The sequence below is a fragment of the Ictidomys tridecemlineatus genome, chromosome 2 (genome assembly GCF_052094955.1).
Source record: "Ictidomys tridecemlineatus isolate mIctTri1 chromosome 2, mIctTri1.hap1, whole genome shotgun sequence".
NCBI lineage: Eukaryota > Metazoa > Chordata > Mammalia > Rodentia > Sciuridae > Ictidomys > Ictidomys tridecemlineatus.
Window position 1 is genome coordinate 205,585,408 of NC_135478.1, and position 24,531 is coordinate 205,609,938.

At 33.4% G+C, this 24,531-nt stretch overlaps 1 protein-coding gene across 3 annotated transcripts; it reads right to left on the reverse strand.

The window, feature by feature from the left end:
- Positions 1–100: 100 nt before the first annotated feature.
- On the reverse strand, positions 101–24,354 carry Dbf4 (DBF4-CDC7 kinase regulatory subunit). Of its 3 annotated transcripts, none has more exons than XM_078040486.1 (12): positions 24,023–24,354; positions 22,578–22,750; positions 15,920–16,099; positions 14,484–14,534; positions 13,349–13,418; positions 13,064–13,140; positions 11,288–11,324; positions 10,444–10,486; positions 8,556–8,684; positions 7,563–7,677; positions 3,741–3,865; positions 101–1,264 (listed from the first exon to the last, which is right to left on the reverse strand). In XM_078040486.1, exons 1-12 carry the CDS (start codon positions 24,066–24,068, stop codon positions 295–297), a joined length of 2,016 nt encoding a protein of 671 aa, XP_077896612.1. In that variant the 5' UTR covers positions 24,069–24,354; the 3' UTR covers positions 101–294. The 3 variants fall into 3 exon arrangements, with proteins under 3 accessions (XP_077896612.1, XP_077896611.1, XP_077896613.1); XM_078040485.1 differs by having other exon boundaries at positions 10,444–10,489; positions 24,023–24,352; XM_078040487.1 differs by lacking the exons at positions 22,578–22,750; positions 24,023–24,354 and adding an exon at positions 17,899–17,942 and having other exon boundaries at positions 10,444–10,489.
- Between the last annotated feature and the right edge of the window lie 177 nt (positions 24,355–24,531).

Here is a 24,531-nt window from a genome sequence, read left to right on the forward strand (position 1 = left end):
CCTCATGCATGCTAGGCAAGCGCTCTACCACTGAGCCACAACCCCAGCCCCCAAATAATATTCATTTTAACTTTCAGGAAAGAACTATGAAAATAGTATGTAAAATGAGTCAAATTTATTTTATAATTTTTATAACAGGTATTCAATTTTGTAAAAAAATCACAAACATCATCTGTATTAAAATTTACATTTGGCTCTGTAAACAAAGTTGGCAAAAAACCCTAAGAATTATATTTGTAAAAATTTCAAGAATATGATCCTTATCACTTTATAAAAAGTATACATTTTTAAACACTAAAAGCCAGTAAATGTAGAAGTTGAAGAAGAGAAAAACGTTAACACACTATTTGAACCTTCCTCTTCCCAAATATCTAAAACATTGCATATACCACTATTTTCAGTATAGCTAGTGAAACCTAAAAACTCTGATTTCTCTTCACTTGTCTGAAATAAGTCCATTAGAGATTGTACTGGTGAACTATAAGTTCTGTTTTCTTCTTGTGTAATAAGAAATTCAGTTCTTTTCTTATCTAATTCAGCATTTGGTTCCAGATTTTCTTTTTTATTTCGTCCTAATAATATTCTTACTTTTCGATGGATTTTACTAGATGGTACATTATCCATATTCTTGACATCACATTCATTGAGTTCTTCAGGACTAGTTGATGTTTTTGTCTTTATCGTTAGGTGTTCCTTTGAATTTATTGTTATCAGACCAGGAGCATCACCAAACACTGAATGAAGGTCCTTTTCCTTTATGTCTTTTGATAGAAAAAGTGCAGTATCTGACTTTTGTTTTGGTTGTGATGCACTATTATCTGTATTGAAATGAGAAACTTTTATAGATGCTTGTAGCTTAAATGGACAGTGATCTACCCTTAGTTCTTCTAAGTTCTTTTCATTTATAATTAATTTATGTTCAGAAATGTCAAGAATACATTCCTGATTTTTATGTGGAGGTAGCTGTGCAAAATTCTGCTGTATGTCATTCTCAGCTGCACTTAACATGGAACATTCATCCATCATTTTCTCATTAAGTCCTCTCAATTCTTGTGACAGGCAAGGGATGGATTCTGAAATAAACTCAAGCTTTTGTTCAGGTTCCTGGGTTTCTTCATATAGGAAATTCTGCTTGATCACCTGTGCACAATTTTCCCTGAAGTCTGTCTGAGAAATATGTTGCAATTCAAGCTTTTCTTTTGGTTCAGACTTTTTCAGGACATTTACAGAAACAGGAGAAAGGGATCCAACACTGTATTTTATTCTTTATAAGGAAAAAAATTAGAAAAGAAAAAAAAATTAATTTCTATGAAAACAAATTCCTTAGTTAGAAATCAAATTAGCATAAGTTATCTTTTTTTAAAAAATTTATTTTTTAGTTGTAGGTGGACACAATAACTTTATTTTATTTGTTTATTTTTATGTGGTGCTGAGGATCAAACCCAGGGTCTTGCACATGTGAGGTGAGCACTCTGCCGCCAAAAAGTTATCTTTTAAAGTTTTTCATCCACATTCTTCCTCCTTCCCAGGGATAACCAAAATTTTGAACTTGGTGTTTAAAACTACTTTAATCATGTAAACCAAAGATCTGGGTCGGATCCTAATTTTTATTATCCTGAAAATTTCATAATTTCTGTGCTTTGATGTGTTTGTGTGTATAAATTCCACCCCAGCTTCCTTGTACCAGGGATTCAATCTAGGGGTGCTTTACCATTAAGCATATCCCCAATCCTTTTAATTCTTTTTACTTTCAGATAGGGTCTCACTAAATTTCTTAGGGTCTCACTAAGTTGCTAAGGCTAGCCTCAAACTTGCGATCCTCCTGCCTCAGCCTCCTGAGCAGATGAAATTAAAAGTGCACACCTCTGTGCCCTGCTATAATTTATATTCGTGCACATTTCACTCCTCATTTTTCTTAGAAATGACCAATGTGAGCTAGAAACTTAAATATATTTATACTTATTGGTAAACCTTAAATTTCAAACAAAGTTTTAAGCCTTTTTAGTCTAAGTAGATGGTAAACTTTATGGTTCTAAGACCTGAAACCCTTTTCTTCATGGAGCATCTTCATATTCTTGGGATCCTGGTTTGTATTAGACAATACTAAATTATGTCTATTTTTGTTTATACTTTTACTTAAGTTCCTTTGTGCCCATCATGCATAAGGTCCTGGGCTGGAGTCCTGGCACAAGGGAAAAAAAAGAAAAATTTTATAAAAAGGATGATAAAAAACAGAAATACTAGTCCAATATGCCAATGTTTAGAAGACTGGCCCCACAAGTAAAAATGGCCCAGATTGCCGGGTGCAGTGGCACACACCTATAATTGCAGTAATGTGGAAGGCTGAAATATAAGTATTACTAGTGCAAAGCCCAGCTAGGCAACTCAGTGAGACCCTGTTTTGACATAAAAAAATTAAAATGCCCAGGAATGTAGCTCAGAGGTAGAAATGCTCCTGGGTTCAATCCCCAGCACTTAAAAAAAAAAAAAAAGCAGGGAAGTAACTTATGGGGTATCCAGCTCATAACACCAACAAGTAGTTCAGAATTTTGTGAATCTTGCTGTAGAATGAGGTTTTAGGGAATTGAAAGTTCTTACAGGAGCCCTACAGTTTTAATAGTTGGAAATATGCCTGCAAATGCCGTATTAGTGAATCAGTCATGAACCATTCTGAATGTTACAAAAATATGAGATTTAAGAACTATTTTACCAGCTAGACACGGTGGCACACAGCTTGGGAGGCTGAGATAGAAAGATCGCGATTTCAAAGCCAGCCCCAGCAATGGTGAGGTGTTAAGCAACTCAGTGAGACCCTGTCTCCAAATAAAATGTGAAATAGGGCTGGGGATGTGGCTCAGTGGTTGAATGCCTGAGTTCAATCCCCAGTACCAAAAAAAAAAAAAGTCAACAAACAAACGCCCCCCCCCCCCAAATGTTTTACCTAGAGTCAAAAGAATTATCGGTGGTTGTGGCTCAGCAGAAGAGCACTTGCCTAGCATGTGTGAGGGAAAGTGTTTGATTCTTAGCACCACATATAAATAAATGAATAAAATAAAGGTCCATCAACATCTCAAAAAATATTTAAGTAAATAAAAGTATATATATAAATATACTGAATAAACTTTGAGTTACCACCAACTCTAGAGTATATCCATATGAAAGCATTTTTTAAAATTTAGATTAATGGGAAAAATCTAATCAGGATCACTTTTTGTCAATGTGCTGTTACTGTATATGGAACTGGACTGTATTCATAGTTAGAACTCATTATAAGCAATAGAATTTAAGCAAAAATATTTATGATAGTATTGATAAGCCTTAATAGAGGCAAGTAGACAAAGGTTTCTCAAAACTCCATAAGATTAAGACCACAGATTGACAAATTATAGAGTCTGGGCAAAATCTAGCCTTCAGTCTATTTTTGTGAGGAAAGCTTTGTTGCAAAATAGCCATATTTGTTGTATAAAAAGCTGTACAGATGTAAAAAAGACCTTACAGTTTAAAAAATATAAAATATAAACTATCTGGCTCTTACAGAAAAAGTATGCCAGCTGCTTTTCTAAACCATGTCAAGGAGACTAAAACTAAAGTAGGAAGTAGGGGAAGAAGTTATTAGTCCTTAAACATACTTATATCCTGAAAATATATATTCTTTCTGTGAACAAGTAAACTTTAATTTTTAGTGTAATAAAATAGTCTAATAATCTAGAATTATTATAAAACTTTGATAGATAAATTACCTTTTCTTTTTAGGTGTGTCTCTTTCATATTCCACAAAATCAAAAACTAACTTAGATACAATATCATCAACAACTTGATACTGGTTACTCTGTGCAAAGTTTCTGTGTTGCTCACTAAGAAGGTGCTAAAAACAAACAAACAAATATATCACAAAAATTATATTTTTAAACCAACATATGCTTTTTTGTTCAGAATTTCTAACATTTTTATGTCTGTAAAGTTAGGTTTATATTAACTACTTCAAAACCTCTTACTAGACTTAAAGTATGTCAAGAAGTAAAACAAATTACTTCTTAGAATCCATTAAAATTTTTGTTTTTTTTTCTGTGACAAATTCTAATTTGTGATTACAACAGAAGTGAAAAGGAACATTATCAGAAAAAGAATGAAAGAGAAGAAAAACAGTAACATTTAACATTCACTGTGTACTAATATCTTTGTAAGACACCTTTCCCCATCTAAGTGAGTAATGTAGGGTTTATGGAATATTACATGAAATATGTACAATAAGACTAAATAAATAAACCACATTAAATGCTGTGAAGTTATTAAAAAGTAAAGACCTGTAACCAAAGAAAACATTCAAGAATAAACAAACAAAATTATGTCCATCACCCAGTACTCTTAATATGGGGTAGAGAAGTTATTCTCAATCTTAAAAGTTAACAACAAAAGAAGTTCATAGAGTATTAGGATGAAACTCACAGGAAACAAAGTTCCTTCTGAGTGGGACTTCCAGGCTAATTCTATCAACTGTCAGTTAATTAGGACACTGTTATTTAAAAGCACCATTACAAAATTTTAACTTTTGATGATTTGATTGCATTGCCAAAAACCAAATTCTCACAGGTCACAAAATCATGCATAGAATACATGTGTATTCTTTCTTACTTGAAACATTTTCCACAAATTATATATGGCCAATAATGTAACAAAAGAGAGAAATGATTAAAATTTAAAAATACAGGTAAAATATATAAAGTCAGACTCAAGTGTATATTCTAGAAGGAAAAAAAAATCCTTTAACCACCTAAGCAATATTAAATTTTTATGTAGTTTCCTTCTACTTCTACCTAGTTGCTCTTACTAATTTTTTAGGTCTTGATTTAATATAGCTTTCCCTGTTGGGCTTCTCTGCAGTACTTTTGGTTAAGTAACCTCAGTATTTATTTTTACTTTTTATTTTTTGGGTGCTCGCTGGGGATTGAAGCCAGAGTCTCATGTGTGCTAAGCACACCCTCTACCACTAAGCTACACCCCTCACCCCTACCTGCACTGTTTACTACCATTGCAATCTATACTTCACTTTTGTGACATTCATCATGTTTGCAAATACATGTTTTGTATTTATCTTCTTGTCTGACCATAATGTGTACAAGGAAGGTCTTTTTATTGATTCAAAAATATTTGTTAAACAGATTGGCACAGGTAGTACTCGGTCATTATGAAACCTAAGATTTAAAACAAAAGAATATTTTCTTTATTCTTTTTTTAAAATATTTTTTTTAAAAAAGTACTTTTTAATTATAGATGGATGCAATATCTTTATTCTGTTATTTTTATGTGGTGTTGAGGATCGAACCCAGTGCCTCACATGTGTGAGGCAGGCTCTCTGCCATGGAACCACAACCCCAGCCTCTTCTTTATTCTTTTTCTTTAATTTTTTTTTTTTTTTTGTAGTTGTAAATGAACAGAATGCCTTTATTTTTTTATTTTTATGTGGTGCTGAGGATCGAACCCAGTGCCTCAAACATGCAAGGCTGAGTTAGCTACAGCCCCAGCCCCCCTTCTTTATTCTTAATGACTAAAAAAACCATACAAATGAAAAACTCAAAGACACAATCTTAAATGAATTCCATTCCCAACATCAACTTTCACTAATTTTCCTTTTTTGTGACAACCACTGAACAACTTTTTGTTTTGCAGAATTAACATTTTCTGAGAATCACATAATAATATCACGAAAAGAAGCCACTCTAGATTATTCTATCGTTATAACAGTGAAGTAAATCTTAGGACAAATGTGTAATTTCAAAATGATTTTAGGGAAAGGAAAATATTTGAAACATTTTAGCTTCTGATTAAATCCAATTTTAAACCATATTTCCCCTTTATTATATAAATAAAACACATATATACACAATAATATCATTTAGGGTTGTAAAACTCCAACTTAAGAGTATGAAGACAGATACTTTATGAATCAGATATTTTAAAAATTTACTTTTTCTTTAGCTTTCCCCACATCTTTAATCCAAACCAGACCAAACCAAGTTATCATAGCTATCTATTTTTGTTAAGGTAGTTTCTTCATGGCATTTTCAGGTAAACGAATGACACTGGAGAAGATAATGCTAAGTAAAGTTAGCCAATCCCCCACCCGCCCCAAAATTGCCAAATGTTTTCTCTGATATAAGGAGGCTGACTCATCGTGGGGTAGGGAGGGGGAGCATGGGAGGAATAGATGAATTCTAGATAGGGAAGAGGGGTGGGAGGGAAAAGGAGGGGGCAGGGATTAGCAAGGATGGTGGAATGTGATAGATGTCATTATCCAAAGTTCATGTATGAAGACATGAGTTGGTGTAAACATACTTTATATACAAACAGAGGCATAAAAAATTGTTCAATATGTGTAATAAGAATTGTGATGCATTCCTCTGTCATGTATTTAAAAAATAAAACCAAAAAAAAAGATAGTATCTTGCTACATTGCCCAGGCTGGTCTTGAATTTGTGCACTTAACTGATCCTCTGAAATAGTTGGGACTACAAGGGTGAGCCACCACACCTGGCTTTCTATTTACTATCTTAAAAATAACCATTCAAATAATAACATTAATAAGCATTAACTACGTGACAGGCTCTGTCTAAGGACACACAGACAAGAAGCCAGGATTCAAATCTAATGAACCTAGGTCCAAAGCTCCTGCTCCTTTCTTTGGTATTGAGCAACACATAAAAATAAATAAATTTATTGTGTCCGTCTATAACTAAAAATATTAAAACTAGTAGACCCCATCTTTAAAACTCTATCTGGTATGCCCTGCCAACTATTCTATTTGATCTTCCTGCTATACCTCAAGAATTCTCCACTTTTTTTCAACTCTTTTCTTCCCAATAAATAAGAAGCAAAAAATTTCAGGCCCAGATTACTTTATGTGTGATTCATCATTTCCTCTCACTGCCAATAGTTACTCCCGTCAGCAAATCCTCTTCAGCCCCAACTTTAAAATATACCCATAATCTTGAGCATATCTCAAGCACTTCTGTTACCACACTTAGTCCAGGCCATCATGATGTGTTATTTCATTGACTCAATCAGTTTAAGACTATTCCTCTTGCTTATTTCAATATACACAAGTCTTATTACATAATAATTCTCTATTCTATCAGTTAAATATTCCTTGGCTGGTTTAAATTACTAACATCATCTTTATTTTTTTGGTTTGGTTTAGTTTTTCCAAAGCAATGATATAACATTCTCTACATATACTTGATTATTTTTCAAATATTTTCAAATTATTTTGGGTTCTCAAAATTTAAGATATTTCTATAAAAAAAAAGAAATATAAACTATTTGTAGGAACTGGGATTGTGGCTCAGCAGTACAGCGTTTGCCGAGCACATGCGAGGCCCTGGGTTCGATCCTCAGCACCACATAAAAATAAATAAATAAAGGTACTGTCCACCTACAAAAAAAAAAAAACAACTATTTGTAATTATCAAGTTGTAAACCACAATCAGAAGAAGTTAAAATTTAAATTACAAATATTCTTCAGAGTTTCTGAAATATCAATCCCCTAAATATAAAATTGCATTTACTGTTTCAAGATCTTCATATTTCTGTAGGCAACATTCACAATATCCTTTTTTTTTCTTCTCTTTCAACTGGAGTTGGATTGGGGTCTCACCATATTTATCGCCATCCATTTGAATTCTGGAGATAGAAAGAAATGGTTAAAAAAAAACCCTGCTAAATCTAAAGAATAATTTTCAAAATTTACTGTCCTACATGGGATCTACGTAATTTGCACAGAATTGAATTACTAGCAAGTACTTTTACCCACATTTATTTATTTCTTCTGGGGGGTATTAAGGATTGAACCCAGGGACACTATACTTAGCTACATTTATAACCCTTTTGTTTTGAGACAGGACATTACTTCCAAGTTGTCCAGGCTGGCCCCAAATATGTGATCCTCCTGTCTCAGTCTCCTGAGTCACTGGGATTACAGGACTGTGCCACTGTGCCTGGCAAATTTTTTTTGGTGGGGAGAGGTTAACTGAGGACTTAAGCCAGAGGTCTTAAAACCACTGAGCCACATCCTCAACCCTTTTTATTTATTGAGACAGGGTTTTGCTAAGTTGCTAAGGCTGCCTTTGAACTTGCAATCCTCCTGACTCAGCCTCCCAAGTTGCTGGAATTACAGGCCTGTGCCACCACACCTGGCCCATATATTTTTAAAAGAAATTTAAAAGCAAAATAAGAATGTACTAAATATTCTGGAGCATAATTCAGATGGTTCTTGAAAGAAAAATACCCATTTGCATTATTTGCAAACATTTCATCCCCATCTCCCTCCTCTGCAAACTAAGGTCTAAATATGATGCACTTAAAATAGATTCAAACTTCAAGCATAGGATCATTACAAATATACAAGGGATGAAAAGTAAGCAGAATAGTGATTAGAAACAGAAACATCATCCCTATCATGAAATAAAATGAACCATTTCAAATATTTGCTTATAAAGAAATAATTTCTTGAGATGATAACCTTAAGAATATTCCTTGTAGAGGTAATGATTCAAACCAACCTTAGTTTAACCTGAGTTTGCTTTTGGATACTAGATGGCTTATCTACATCATATGGACTGCAGGGCTTCTGAATTGAGTAGTTTATAATAGGCATATTTGTCATCTGAAGATAAAATGGCCTATAAAGTCTAAAAGAAAAAACAGACAAATAGGCTTCTGTGATTAAATAGAACCAATTGTAGGTCGAACCTACATTAAATGAAACCAATTTTAATGTCTTACCTCCTTTCACTTAGCTATGTCCTCAAACTTCATCCATGTCATATCATTTTTTATTATGACTTACTATACCATTTTGTGTATACATATGTATATATCTCCCACATCTTGTTCTCTTTGTTCATTTGCTGATGGATTTGAGTAACGTTTACCTTTATTTTATTTTTTAAATTAAAAAAAGTGGATATCCTAATTGATATGAAGTGGTATTGTTTGATTTAGACTTGCATTTATCTATTAACGATTTTGAATATCTTTTCATTTGTTGGTTGGCCATGCATATATCACTGAGAAAGTGTGCTTTGTACATTCCTTAATCAGGGTATATCTGGGGTTTTGTTTGTTGAGTAATGTTTTTCTTTTGATCGTAGTTCTTTATATATTCTGCATATAAACCCCTCATAAGATATATGATTTGCAATTACCTTCTCCCATTCTTTAGGTTAGCTTTTAACTGTTGTCATTTGATGTGCAGAATTTACAATTGATACACTTCAATTCTTTTTATTTTATTTGCTGCTTGTGCTTTTCATATCATATTTAAAAAACCATCAACAAATTCAATGTCATGAAGTTTTTATCCTGTGTTTTATTCTAAGAGCTTTATAGTTTTAGGTCTTATAAGAGTTCAACTTCATTCTTTTGCATGTTGATATCTAGTTTTTTCCCCCAGTTTTTGTTATGGTTCTTTTCCATTCAATGCCCTCCTTATGGCAAAAATGATTTGATCATATGTGTGATGGGTTTTTTCCTGGCTCTGTAAACTACCTATATGGCTGAGCTTATGCCAGTACCAAATTTTTTGATTACTGTAGCTATGTAGTAAATTTTGAAATCATGAAGTGTGAGAAATTTAACTTTGTTCTTTTTTCAAGACTGTTTTAGATATATGGGGATTCTTGAGAGTTCAACTGAATATTTGAATGGGTTTTTCTACTTCTACAAAACAATAAAAAAATACATCATTAGGATTTTTGACAAGGATGATACTGAATCTATAGAATGCATTGGTAGTGTTAATCAATATCTTAACAATATTAAGTCTTCTAATCCATAAATGTGGCGATCTTTCCATTTATTGGTGTTTTCTATAGGCCTACCTCTGAATTGCATTTTTTCTTCACAGTAACACATTTCATCAAAAGAAGTTTCAACATGTTTGTGACCTCAGTGAGCACCCAAAAGAACCATACATGTTTAAATAACTGAAAAGAAAGAAATCTAATTCTTCTATTCCAAACTACTTTATTTATATGTATAGTTTTCACCAAAATTATTCTATAAAACTTCAAAGTGTAGGAAAGCTTTCACACTAGATGTTATATTTCAATTTTATATTTCCAAATAGCATCTAATACCTATTTTCACAAATGTAAGAGTGATCTTTAAGTTGTAGTTCTAAATCATATGGTACTGTAGAGAACAATTATTTGAAATGCTAAAAAAACGAGCTGGACTCATGATTGCTCTAAACCAGATACTTCAAAGACATCTACAATATACTGAAATTAAATCCAGTCCTTCAGCGCAAATGAATTAATGACACATGTACACTTATGTAATATAAAGGAACTTAACAGTATTAATGGAAATAGCTTCATTAATTTAAAGAGATTTTCTCCTTTAAAACTGCATCTAAGTCACATTTATCACACTTAAAATACTTACTGGCTCATATCTTCTACCTTTACAAAAGGCTTTTTGAGTCTTCCTGCTTAAGAATATAGAAAACATAATATTATGGAGCTGCAAATTCAGGATCCCCACTCAAATAAAACCACTTTGACAAAACCCCTGAAACCAGAAATAACCTATTTATTTCAAAGATTTAATCCTAAGGAGAAGGCCATTCCAATATCACTCCATTTTCAAAAATCTCAGAAGGTTTGGCCATATTCTGAGATTCTCAAACTAAATGGAATTCCCAAAGGGTCTATGAATAGAATATAGGAGGAATGTGAATTGACATAGAAAAGTTACATTTTTATTTTCACTACCCTCTAGTTGATACTTAACATTTCCTCCAATTATAAATGTAAGTAACAGATCACAGTAGCACTGACACTACTATAACTTTGCTACCAATGGAACAGCATGTATTTTCACAGTATACTGGTTGTTATAGATATATCAAAACATTGTTTATGCTTATCACTTTAAAAATTACAGTAGCAATCAGAATAACTGATAGAACCTTGTTTTCAATATGCAATAAAAAGCAAGTATAGCACTACTTCATAATTAAAATAACTTTCATAAATCAATGTCAACATAATTGATTTTTTAATAATGTAATGATTAAAAAAAAAGTGCTTTAAGAAATATCATTCAAGGGAGGGGGCTCCATAGGCTTCAGACTGTCATAGGGAGTACATGTTCTAAAAATAACCAGGAATCCCCTAAAAACAAAACAATTTAAAGAGCCATTTACATGATATTAGACTATCTTTATGTGATTTATTCTATTTTATAGGTATAAACCATATATATTTATGGGTATCAAAATACTTACTTCTTGTTTTTTGTGTTCCAATACCAACTCTTTTTCCCTTAAAAAAAAATTGTGAAAATAATGTGTTTAAAAATATAGTAAAAGAAGCAATAGCACTTGTTTTTGAAAACTGAAACAAATTAGAACAACCACCCACAAAAATTAAGACAGAACTGAGAGGCTGAACAAAACTGGGATGACTGCCTGCTAAAACAATAGCAAAAACAAAATCAACAGTCTCTAGACTATTATAATAGATCTGAGGCCTACACAACATAACATTTACAGTATCTTATATATAAAATGCAAACTTATCTGGCTTATTAAAAAAAAAACAGGAAAAAATGACCAATTATTGAAGATAAACAATAATCAGATTCTAAGACCAAAATATTTCTAATGTCACAATTACTTTGAAGGTAAACACACTTAAAATGAAACAAAAGTATAAGTTATCAGTAGAAAAAAGAATTCACCAGAAATTGTTGGACTGAAAAATACATTATAGGAGATAGAAAATTCATTGGATGGCCTTAATAGAATGTAGATGACAGAATGAAGTGTCAGTAAACTCAAAGATAAGTGAACAACTATCTCCAATTAAAAAACAGAAAAAAAAAAAAAGATCGAAGAAATACAAAACAGAACATCAGGGATAAGTTGAGGTAAAATCAAGAGAGATCTTTTAGTATTACTGGAGTTGTACAAAGTGATATCCCACTCAATTTTATCAAGCTGTATTATACTAATAAGAAATTGCCCAAACATGCCAAATTACTTATTTGTGTTTTCATGTCTTTATACACTCTTTCCTATGAAATCTATTTTCGTCTGGATCCTAGTTACTTGAGGACTGAATGAGGAAAACCAAAGCAAACCACAAAAGAATGGTCTGGACATATGAGGAAAGCCAAAGTCAGCTATGAAATGAGATATTCCAGGAGAGATTATAAAAGTGCAAGGACAGAATGGACAATGGTTAAGAAAACCAATATGATTGGTTTTAAAAAATATCAAATTGATCCAGCAAATAGGTTAGGAGTTTCATATCTTATAGGTTGAAAAGTGAATGGAAAATATTAGAGATTTAAGAAGCATGAATGAAAGGAGTGATATAAAGATTGGACAGTAGGTAGGGATGTGGGATCAAAGGAAGTTACTGTATTAGTTTCAAGGTCAGACTATATATCCATACAAGATTTTGTTACACCATCATCATACTATATTCACTATTTGTTTCTAAAAAATAATACATTATTTATATTAGAAATTTCTTATGCAATTGGCTATTTTAGTTTTAGTTAAAGTACCTATAAAAAACAATAGCAGGTGGCTGGCTTGTATGTAGCTCAGTGGTAGAGTGCTTGCCTAGAACATGTGAGGCATGGGTTCGATCCTTAGCACCACATAAAAATAAAGGTGCTGTGTCCATCTACAACTAAAAAAAAAAAAATCTGTATGGGTGTAAGATATGCATATGTTTATATGTGTATGTATAAAAACAACAACAAAAAAAAACCTACTAGCAACCAAAAAGAAAGTAAAAAATAAAAACCAAAACTCATTTGTCACTCTACTATCCCAAGGGCAACTTTTCCTCATGAGTACAATCCTAAAGTTAAATCATACACAAAAATTCAGAAACATGCATACAATACACAAACTCACCCCTGAGATTCTGACAATATTTTGAACCTGACAGGAAATATTTCACAGATACATAAAGACTAAAAATGAAACAAAAAACAAACTTGACCACTTTTAAAAACTAGTTTAAAATTAAAGAAGACAACATACCACATCTCTTATGGAAGTACTTGATTTCTTGAGTAAATACAACTCTTTTTTCTTTTGTTCAATGTAGTATCTAATGTCTTTATTAAAAGAAAGAAAGGGCTTATGATTAATAATTTTCAAGTTGGAGTGAAACACCAGTATTTTCTTAGAGTTGTAGTAAATTTAGATGAAGGATTTACCATTATAGGTATTATAAAAGTTTTTTCACTATGTAAAGCCAGGAACCAAAGGATGGACATAAGTCCTATACCCAATATTGTCAAACGTCAATTATAAAATTCTTACCATCAATATGAAGAATTTTTACTCCCCATGATAAGGCATTTGATAATATACTATTTGAAGGAATGAAATCCTGTTAAAAAACAAACAAATAAGGGTTGATAATTTTTCTAGAAAATTGCTATTAAAAATGAGCTACTTTCTTAAAAAAATTTAAAGCTTAATGTCACTTAATCATAACAGGTCATATAGAATTATAATAGCAGTGAAGACCTCATTTTTTTCTTTTGGTATTTCTAAAATCAATCCTGTTTAATACAGTAATATGTTCTTGAAAAAACTCAATGCATACTTTAAGGGAAATTTCAAAAGTTTCCAACAATAATTTAAAAGACCACAAGATGGAGATGTTTTTCCATGAAAAGCAAAGTCTGTTCTTTGTAAAGGAGATACATGCTGCAACTTACACTTTTACTATTAAAAATGAATGAAAGAAAGATTTCAAGGATATCTATAATATCCAGTTGCATTTTTAACAAAAAAAAAAATACAGTGCTAATTTTTTTTAAAGGAACAAATTTATTTTGATTTTTCTGAAAATACCAGAAACTATGAAAAACAAGCTGAATATTTGGCTATACCAAAAGCAAAATACAAGTAAACATTATGTTTGAAGATCATGTTTAAGCTTTGAGAATCATTTTAAAATGCCAAGTTTAATTATTTTCTCAATAGAGCAAAACAAATTTACTAAACTGCAAACAACTAGAGTATTTTTTTAAACTGCTATAATTTTTTTTTTCTGGTACCAGGGATGGAACCCAGGGACACTCAACCACTGAGCCACATTCCCAGCCCTATTTTGTATTTTATTTAGAAACAAGGCATCACTGTGTTGCTAAGCTCCTCACTATTGCTGAGGCTGGCTTTGAACTTGCAATGCTCCTCACTCAGCCTCAGGAGCTGCTGGGATTACAAGCATGTGCCACAGTACCCAGCAGTATTTTTTTTTTTTTTTTAATTAAAAGAAAAGCACTCAATTCTACCCCGGAATCTCATCTTTTAAAAACAAGATGCTCAAATATCCGGGAAAAAAAAAAAAAACTAAAAGCAAAATCTGTCAATGGATGAATTTAGATCCCTACAGAACATGATATTGTACGGTTGGGGACAGTGTGAAATTAAAGTTCCTACTTACATGATCCTTGATAGCTTTTTCAACTAGTAATTTTCCTCTGCTTAAACAAACCTATAAAGTCCAAGAAAAATACACAAACATATAACGAGTTGTAACAGTGATCCTTTGAGGAAAACTTTAAAAATATTTTTTTAAAAAAGAAAAAGTTTGTTTCTTCTTGTTTTTTTTTGTTTTCATGGAGCAACTTAATTCAACCAAATGAGACCCAAGAGTTCAGTTCTGCAGTATATTCTTTTCAATAAGAAAAATAGGTTTCATTGAAGTTTTATACTTATAATTACCTAGTTTACACTTTAGTTTATTAAAATGAAGATTTAAAAAAAAATACAAACTTTATATACTATATTTATAAGTTATATTCTTTTTTAAATAAAATATCAAGAAAAGTAGTTGAAATATGATGAGCAAAATTAATTGGGAATCAAACATTAGTATTATCTCCTTGCTTCAAAAAAGTATTAATTGAAAAAATGCATAAGCCTTCTTTATCTCTTTTCACTTCTTTGACTATTTTTCCTTCCATATGTTTCTTTTTCAAGTGATTTTCCCTTGTAATTCTTTTTTTATACCTTTTTTTTCCATTTCTGCTTCTCAAATAACTACAGTAAACAAAGGAATATATTTAAAAATCACAATTTAGTTCATTTCAATCTAAAATCGAGAATAAATGAAGTCTTTCTTTCAATAAATGAATTTTTTCTTTCAATCTCTTACCTCCCCACAACCAATTAAATAAATTTGTCCTTACTTGTATCTTCCAACTTATTAACGAAGTGTTAGATATATCAATAATTGTATAATGGGGGTGGTAACCTCTCTATGCAAAGGGCTCTCTAGGTCATATGGTCTCTATTACTATGACTGAACTCTGCCTAAAGACAAAAGCATCCACAAGTAATACCTACACTAACAAGTACTGCTATGTTCTAATTACACTTTTCAAGCAAAGAAATCTGAATTTCATATAATTTCTACTTGTTACAAAATACTGTTTCATTTTTTTCTACCAACCATTTGGAAATTTAAAAACCATGCTTAGTTTTAAAAAACAGGCAGCAGGCTGAATTTGGTCTGTTTGCTTACCCCTGGTCTAAAATTAAAAAAAAGGTTTCTAGTTCTGCTTTAAAGGAATAATTTGCTATTATTTTTAAATTGTCAATTACTCTAAAAAATAAAACCCATCTTCAAGTACAAGGGCACATTTTAGGCAACAGGGTATGACTACACTATACTATTAAGAAAAAAAAAATCACCTTTCTAAAAGACAGCAACCTTATTAATAACTAGAAAGCCACAATAACTTTTCTACCCAAGTGAACTCTGCTGCCAGCATGCTACTGAAAATCATGAGATGTTCAGGCTACAGCCTGAGAGTCTTAAAAGGACTTAATCTATCTGGAGATTTAAATGAACTTCCATCATTTAAAGAGACTTACTGAATCTGGAGATTTAAATGAACTTCCATCATGGCTGGGATGAGGTGAAGTGGTTTCTGCAGTATATGCAGATTCTGGACTTGGTACAGGAGAAATTCGACCCAATGTTTGTGCAAATTTTGCTTCCTTTTTATTTGAAATGAGATAACTGATATCTTTGCTGAGAAATTCTTCAACTCGCTAGAGGAAAACAAAGTATTTTTATGTAATAAAAATCATACTTGTTTCACACACTAGGCACAATATAAAATTTCAATTGATGTAACTTAATATCTTGCAAATTGGTGTTTTCAAGTCTATATTTTCCTCAATCTGGAGTTCTATGGAAATATAATGAGAGTTCTAAAAAGCACAACAGCAAGTATTTTACCCTAATCAATGTAATCCATGTAACAACCCCATAGTATTAATATTATCCACATTTTTCAGGAGACAATTGAAGTGACTTGCTTGAGGTCACACCAGTAGTAAATAAAAGAATTTGAATATAAGTGTTCTGATTCAATATAAGCAGCAGGCATGCAGAACTTTTGGTAATGATGGAGAAATGCTCCTTGCATATCTAATATGGTAACAAGTTGCCACATGTAGCCATAAGGACTTGAAATATAGTTATTATGTCCAAGCCATTGAATTTTAAATTTTATTTAATTTTAATGAATTTAAATAGACACATATATGGTTATTGTATTATACAGCATGACTCTGAATCATGAAGTTATATCCCCAAAGGTTTAAACTTATAAGGTGGAGGAAACATTTACCCTCATCAGCATAAGACTGAATTTCCCCACTAAAATATTTGAAAACAAATGCTTAAATGCCTAAATTTATAAACATGTACCAAAGTCAATATTATTGAACAGCACCTGCCTCTAGGGGCAGAAATAAAACACTAGATTAAGTAGAATTAAATACTAAGTAGAATAATATTAAGAGTATTATTAAAATATATATTGTATAAATACACAAATGTTACAGAAAAACACTAAATACTAATCAGAAATAAATCACTGCTCATTAAAAATCAAACCACCCTTTTTCCACAATATTCACTTTAAATGACCAGTTAATAAATAAAATTTATTAAAAACTTTATTAAACTTATATATTCCAGGTATTCGACTCAAATTCATTCAAGGCCAGGCAGAAATATAAATGACAATTTATATGTTCAACACTGTCTTCATTTTCATAAATATGAGGCTGTAGCAATGCCAGAGGTTCTTTTTATGATTTCAACCATTTTTTGTGTATAATTCAGTGACAATAAGTACAACCACAATGTATACAGTCATCACTATTATCAATTCCAGAATTTTTTCATCTTCCCAAACTGAAAGTTGATACTCATTACAATAATAACCCTATTTCCCAACCACCACAGCCCCTGGTAACATCTATTCTACTCTATATGAATTTGGCAATTCTAGATGCTTCACTATTGTGATTTGAACATCCTCATTAAAAGTCATCTTGAAATTTAATTCCCATTGTGGGGTATTTAAGAGGGTGAAATTTATTCTGACTGGTATTTGGAGGAAGAATCTTTAGAAATTAAGTTGAATGAGGTCCTAATCCAGGCCCTAAATCAAAGAGACTGGGGCTTTATAAGAGACAAGATCTGAGTTAGGAAGATCAATTTTGCTATGTGATGCCCTTTGTCAATTTGAGGTTCTGTATATAGTCCCCACTAACAAGGATTTCACTGGATGCTGATGCCTAATTGTGAACTTTACTACCTTAAATACTAGAAGTCCAATAAACCTCAGTCCTTTAAATTACTCTTGTTATTCAGCTATAACAGTAGAAAGTGGATTAAGATACTCATTTAAGTAGAATCCTGTATTTGTGACTGGCTTCTTTCACTTACCAAAATGTTTTTAGGGTCCATTCATGTTATAGCATGTATCAGAATTTCGTTTATTTTTATAGCTAAATAGTACACTTTATGTGTATACAATGTTTTGTTTATTTACCTGTTGAACATTTGAGCTGTTTCCACTTTTTGTCTGTTGTGAATAATGCTCGTCTAAATATGGATATACAAATATTATTTCGACATTTTGCTTTCAATTCTTTTGGATATACATTCAGAAATAGAATTGTTGAAAACTTCTAATTTTTCCAGAAACCATGAATACTGTCTTTGTCTTGCATAGTGGTCACATCATTTAACATTCCCACCAACAGTGCACAAAGGTTCTATTCTTCACAACATATACAATTTTCTGGTTCTTAGTAGCCATAAAACTCATTGCATGACTAATTATAGTTTTGATTTGCATTAAGGGAAATGCTTATAGATGTTGAACATCTCTTCATGCACTTATTAGCCATTAGTATATCTTCTTTGAAGAAATGTTTCCTTAGGTCTTTTTTTTTTTTTAAACAGTGCAGTCTTGGTACGCTGCCCAGGCTGGTCTCAGACTGGTAGTCTCAAGTGATCCTCCTGCTGCAGTCTCCAAGTAATAGAACTAAAAGTATGTACCACCACATCCAGCTTTTGCCCATTTTTAAATTAGATTATCTTTCTTTTGTTGAGCCATATAAGTTCTTTATATATCATTGATATGAATCAGTTATCAAATATATAATTTGCAAACACTACCTACCATTCTATGGGTTGTCTTTTCACTCTCATAATAGTGTCCTTTGAGCCACAAGAGTTCTTAATTTTGACTAAGTCACATTTACCTTTTCATTTGTTGCTTATGATTTTGGCATCATACCCAAGAAATCATTGCCAAATGCTATGTTATAAAGATTTCCCTCTATATTTTCCTCTGAGAATTTTACCTTTAGCCAGGCATGGTTGCGCATGCTTATAATCCCAGTGGCTTAGTAGCCTGAGGAAGGAGGATTACAAGTTCAAAGTCACCCTTAGCAACTTAGTGAGCCCTAAGCAATTCAACAAGATCCTATCTCAAAAAAAGGTTTGGGGATGTGGCTAAGTGATTAAGCACCCCTGAGTTCAATCTCTGGTACAATAAGAAAAAAAGAATGAATGAATGAATTTTGGGAAGAAAAAAGGAAGAAATTTTACCTTTATATTTAGATCTTAGATCTAATTAGAATTAATTTTTGTACATATGTCATGGTCCAACTTCATTTTATACATGTGGATATCCATCCACCTTTCCCAGAACGAGTTTTGCCCACTGAATGGTCTTGGTAATTGACTATATATATATATATATATATATATACACATACATACACACACACACACACACACACACATATATATATGTATGTGTATATGTGCATATATATACTTACATATATATAAACATAAAAGGGCTTCTTTCTTTTTTTTTTTGTAATTTTTTTACTATTTATTTTTTAGTTTTCGGCGGACACAACATCTTTGTTTGTATGTGGTGCTGAGGATCGAACCCGGGCCGCACGTATGCCAGGCGAGCACGCTACTGCTTGAGCCATATCCCCAGCCCTGAAAGGGCTTATTTCTGAGTTCTGTTCTATTCCATTTGTCTGTATGTCTATCTTTTATGCTAGTGCCACATATTTTGTTTATTTTTCCATTTCTTAGACTTGAGTTAAAACTCCTTGGTAGAATAAAACACACTTAAAAATCTGGTACTAATATACCTTCATTTCTTGCCATTTCTCCGATCTAAATCTTGTTGCTTAAGTCACATTGCAATATTAGCAGTTACACAACAAACTCACACTGGCTGGGCATAGTGAGTGATGCACACCTATAATCCCTGCAGCTCGGGAGGCTGAGACAGGAGGATTGTGCGTTCAAAGGCAGCACCAGCAACTTAGCGAGGCCATAAATAACTCAGTGAGATCCTGTCTCTAAATTAAAAAAACACAAAAAAGGACTGGGGATGTGGCTCAGTGGTTGAGTACCCCAGGGTTTCATCCCTGTACCAAAAAATAAAAAATAAAAGAATCCCTATACTGACACATATTTTAAATATGCTGTTTCCTCTAATATGTATGTCCATTTTGACTGGTATATTCCTACAAGGTTTTCAAAACCTAGCTCAAATATTATCTATTCTATGATTCCTATCTGTGTTCTAATAACAATTTCCACATATTTTTTGACAATGCTCTACTATAAGTTATTTTATTTAGTTATCTGGTGTTCCTACTAGACTGAGTTCTTAGGGGACTGGACTGCACATTACTTATTTTTATACCCTCAACAATCTAAAATAGTGCTGGCACATAGAAGACAGTGATGGAAAAATTTCTGAATTTTCAAATGCCTACCTAAATCTTAAATCATTTTTCAACAGAGTTCAAATTGTATCTGTACAATGTGCTCCACAATTCCTCAGCAGGAAGTAATCTCCTCCTCCTTTTGATATTTTATGTTGTATTACAATTAACTGTATCCATGCCTTCTCTATCTAGATTAGAACTTTAAGACAGGCTGGCTGATGGACACAGGGTTCATTTTTTAAAGTACTAAAACACACAACGCTGTGCCTTGCATGCCACAATCCAATGATTCTTCAACTTATTAGAAATTGTTAATCTATGCCTTTTGAAGAATAAACTCAAAACTTATTTCCAGATAACTCTAGGTCATGAAAATGAATATCAAATATTTAACTATGTACTCAAACTCATGATATGTATGGCAAAATATCTGCCCTTACATTTCTGTTTCTTCTCCAACTGCCTTCTTTTAACCTAAACTGTTTACAAATGTCACTGGTTCTATGTCCTTCTGAGATGGTTTTATAGCTACTACTTTTCTAACCACTATTAAATATTTTTCCCCACTGCGTCAGAATTTACTGCTATGCTTTTAGTGGCTGAATTTATCAAAAGTACTCTGTGGAGATAAATGCGGTATTAACATGAATTTACCAACACTAGAAAAAGCCAATATATAAAGTGGTCAATTAAACAAAAAGTCAGGATCAGGGATGATATTTAAAGCAAGATAAGCAATAAAGGATAAAAGACCTACATAAAACTAAAAATATAAAGTACAATCCTTAGCGAAATATATAACATAATATTTCATAAAACTGAATCCTAAAACTCTTTAAAATTACCCAGAGATCGAGGTTCTTTTATAGTTCATAGAGGACAGCTTTATGACAATATTGTTTTAGTAACCAAAACAGGAAATGTGCTAGAGTCAGAAATCAGCACCCAAGGAATGAACATCACTGAATTTCATAAGAAAGACAGTATGTGTGTGTGTGTGTGTGTGTGTGTGTGTGTGTGTGGGAGAGATCAGAATTCAATAAGTAAATCTTAAAATAAATAAATAAATAAGAAGTTAATAAAGCAAATTCAACTGAAAAATCTATAGTTTAGGATGGGAAATTGGAAACTTATGCCCTTAATATGCACATTGATGTATTTTAAACCATGTTAGCATAAAGTTTAAAGTGTTCCTCAATGTATGGCAGAAATAATTCAAATTTTTGTTTCTTGCTAATCCCTCAGGAACAGTTGTGGGGACAGTGGAGAAAAAAAAGAGGCCAGGGCAAGTGGTTCCTGCCCTAGACACTGTATTTTGGGAGAGTTCCATTTTTACAGGCTTTCCACATTAGATTGCTATATATGATTTTGTCTGAAGGGTTCTACTGCTAAGAAAACAAACCTCACTGATTTAGACCATTAAACCTCAGGTTAATAGAACGGATTGATTATCATATTTGAGAAAGCTGTCAAACTATATTAAACAGCTACTTTGTAGCCATTGTTTGCTAGAAGAACGGAATACTATAGTACTATGTTACTCTGGGAAGTAAGAGGTTAATATTACTCTGGTAGGGCCAGCTATCTAATTTTTCTGGATCTCAAATACTTCATTTCTAAAATGGAGACTTTACTCAGGTTCTTTAACATGTGAAGATAATCTTTATAGGTGATGTGTGTAGTCAATATGGTGGCAAGTCTATTACATGACCTTCAGGTTAAGTAAAATAACATTGACAAATAGTTCTAGGCAACTTGTTAAATGTTTTTCTGAGCTTCTAGTCTCAGAATGAAATGAACAGTTCAGATATTTAAAGGTGCTGACCTTTAGAAACTTGAAATCCAGTAGGAATCATCTAATCAATGTATAAGGTAGGAAAGAAGATTTAACTCGATGTGGTCTCCCAATAATCATCATCAAAGAGTTTCTGCTATTTGGAGGACAACATAACCTCTCTCTCTCTTTTGGTACCAGTCATTGAACCCAGGGCTGCTTTACTACTGAGCAATATTGCCAGTCCTTTTTATTTTGAAACAGGATCTCACTAACTTGCTGATGCTAACCTTAAACTTGTAATCCTCCTGCCTCAGCCTCTTAAGTTGCTGGGATTACAGGTGTGCGCTATCATACTTGGCAGTCTCATTTTTTACACTTAATTTACACAAGACTATTAATCACCGAAACCTGAAGTTTTGTCAAGCTATAAAAGGTCAGAACAAATGACTTTTCTTTCTTTTTTTTTTTTTTTTTTTTGATATTGGGGATTGAACCCAGGGATGCTTTCAGGCAACCACTGAACTACATCTCTAGTCCTCAAATGGTTTTCTGTAAAAATTTTAAACTTGGTGCTGATAAGGTGGTCATAAATTTTGCAAAATAAAAAACTAAAATGATTACATATTTGAAAGTACTAGCTATAAATATTTTCTTGTTAGTGTACGATTGATTTTCACTTACCCCTCCCAGGTCCTTTATGTCCTTTTGCAGTTTTTCAGATATGGTGACAGAAGGTAAGTCAAGGTAAAACACTTTTCCCCAAAGTGGCTTATATTTGGATTTTTCTGTTCTGTTATCAGTTTTCAGAGATTTCAAAGATGGTCTATTCTTTTCATTTTTGACTTGGATTCCACCTATTATTAAAAATGTTTATTAGATCATGTTTTGTACAGACAAGATTTTACTATTTTAAAAATATTTCTTACGCAATAATACCTCAAGAAAAATAATTACATTATTTTTTGTCATCAGTGTTTAAATATACTTTTCTGTAGTACTTTTAGGTAAAGGTGAAATGCCCTGCATGTGTTCATAGATTTCATATTATAAAATAACAGCTGAAATCGGCAGGAAAAATTCCTGTTGAATGTATTAAAGCATGGGACTACATAAGTCCTTTTTGAAAGAGTCTTAAGGTTGTAAACTCCATGGGGGTCCTTCCTCCACTACTCTGGTATACATTCAAAATTGGTGCTTACAATGTTGAACAGCGACCCAAACAACCTGTTATCTAGAATGACCTTTTCTTCAAGACAGTATTACTGACTGCTCAAGTTTAAGTTTCACATAAAGCCTTTTATTAAAAAGAACTAAATGAATCATTTCAATCACATTTATATAGATATTACGAACTTAATGGTCCATTTAGGCATGACCAATGTGATTCTGCAACCTGTACACTCAGAAAAATGAGAAATTATACCCCATCTGATTCAAATGCATGATATGTCAAGATCATTGTACTGTCATGTGTAACTAATTAAAACAAATTTTTAAAAAAAGAACTTAATGGTCCATTTAGAACTACATCACCATTCATTCCATTATTTTTGAAAACATCTCAGATGCAAGCAACTGCTTTAAATTTTTGGAATCTATTTCTTGGTGGTTACTACATACTCACATATAGGAATGACTTCAGATGCTTAAGTGCTTTTGCCAAATAAAATGAATAAAATGGAAATTTGCTTTTGTCTCACTATTAAGTTGCAACCAACAATGGGTGTGTTTGAAATACAAATAGTGTCCCTTAACTATGATTTAAAGACAAGAAACCCAACCAGAATCATACAATCTAATGAGGAAGAGAAAAGGCACAAACACATCGGCCTTTAAACTGAAGGCCCCGCGAGACCCGGCAGGTTCCTGGGTCCGCACGCTGCAGGTTTTCACCCACCCGCGCACCGGGAATGTGGGGCCGCGACGGGGACAGGAGAGCGCGAGGACCCGTGGAAACCGTTCCCCTTCTGAGGCAAAACCCTGAATGAGCCTTCCTCCAGGTCAGAGAAGGACAGGCAGGAAAGCAAAGCAGCAGCGGACCTGGCGGGAGAACTCTTGAAGATCAATGGTGGAACCATGGGAGGAGGAAGATTAAAGGGACAGCAGGCGGAGGAGGGGCTACGTACCCTGGAAATGTCCTTTGCTGTGGATCCTCATGGCTCCGGAGTTCATGGCAGCCGCCCGGCACCTACATGCTGGGTCCGGCCCGGGTGCGGCGTCAGACGGCCGCGAAAACAAGGCTTCTCCGGCCCGGTTGACAGGACGGCCCGCTCTTTCCTTTCGTCCGCCGAGGTTTCCACGCAGCAAAGGTGCCGGGTCCGCAGGCCGAGTTTCCGGGGACGGGTCCGGCTCCAAGGCGCGGAGGAGGAAAGGGAAAAAGCACAAACGAGTGGGCTGCGGCGGTTGAAGATTTGAAAACGCGTCACGCGGCCGCGGCGACGATACGCGCGCCCCGCCCTCTCGCGCCGCGCCCCGCCTCGCGCTCGCTCCACGTGCCCGCCCCTTTCGCGCCCGCCTCCTGGCGACGCGCTGTGTCCTCGTGGCTGCCCCCTAGTGGCCGCCACTTCGTGATGCGCACCCAGCCCTCTTGTGCCCGCCTCCTGGTGTCGCTCTCCCTCCCGAGGAGCGCCTGGCT

Coding starts and splice junctions, on each gene's coding strand:
- Dbf4 (XM_078040485.1), bottom strand. CDS start 24,068: ATGAACTCCGGAGCCATGAGGATCCACAGCAAAGGACATTTCCAGG. Junction 16,100..22,577: donor ACATAAAGGACCTGGGAGGG/GTAAGTGAAAAT, acceptor GTTTTCCTCTAG/CGAGTTGAAGAATTTCTCAG. Junction 3,866..7,562: donor AATATGAAGATCTTGAAACA/GTAAATGCAATT, acceptor GTTTGTTTTTAG/CACCTTCTTAGTGAGCAACA.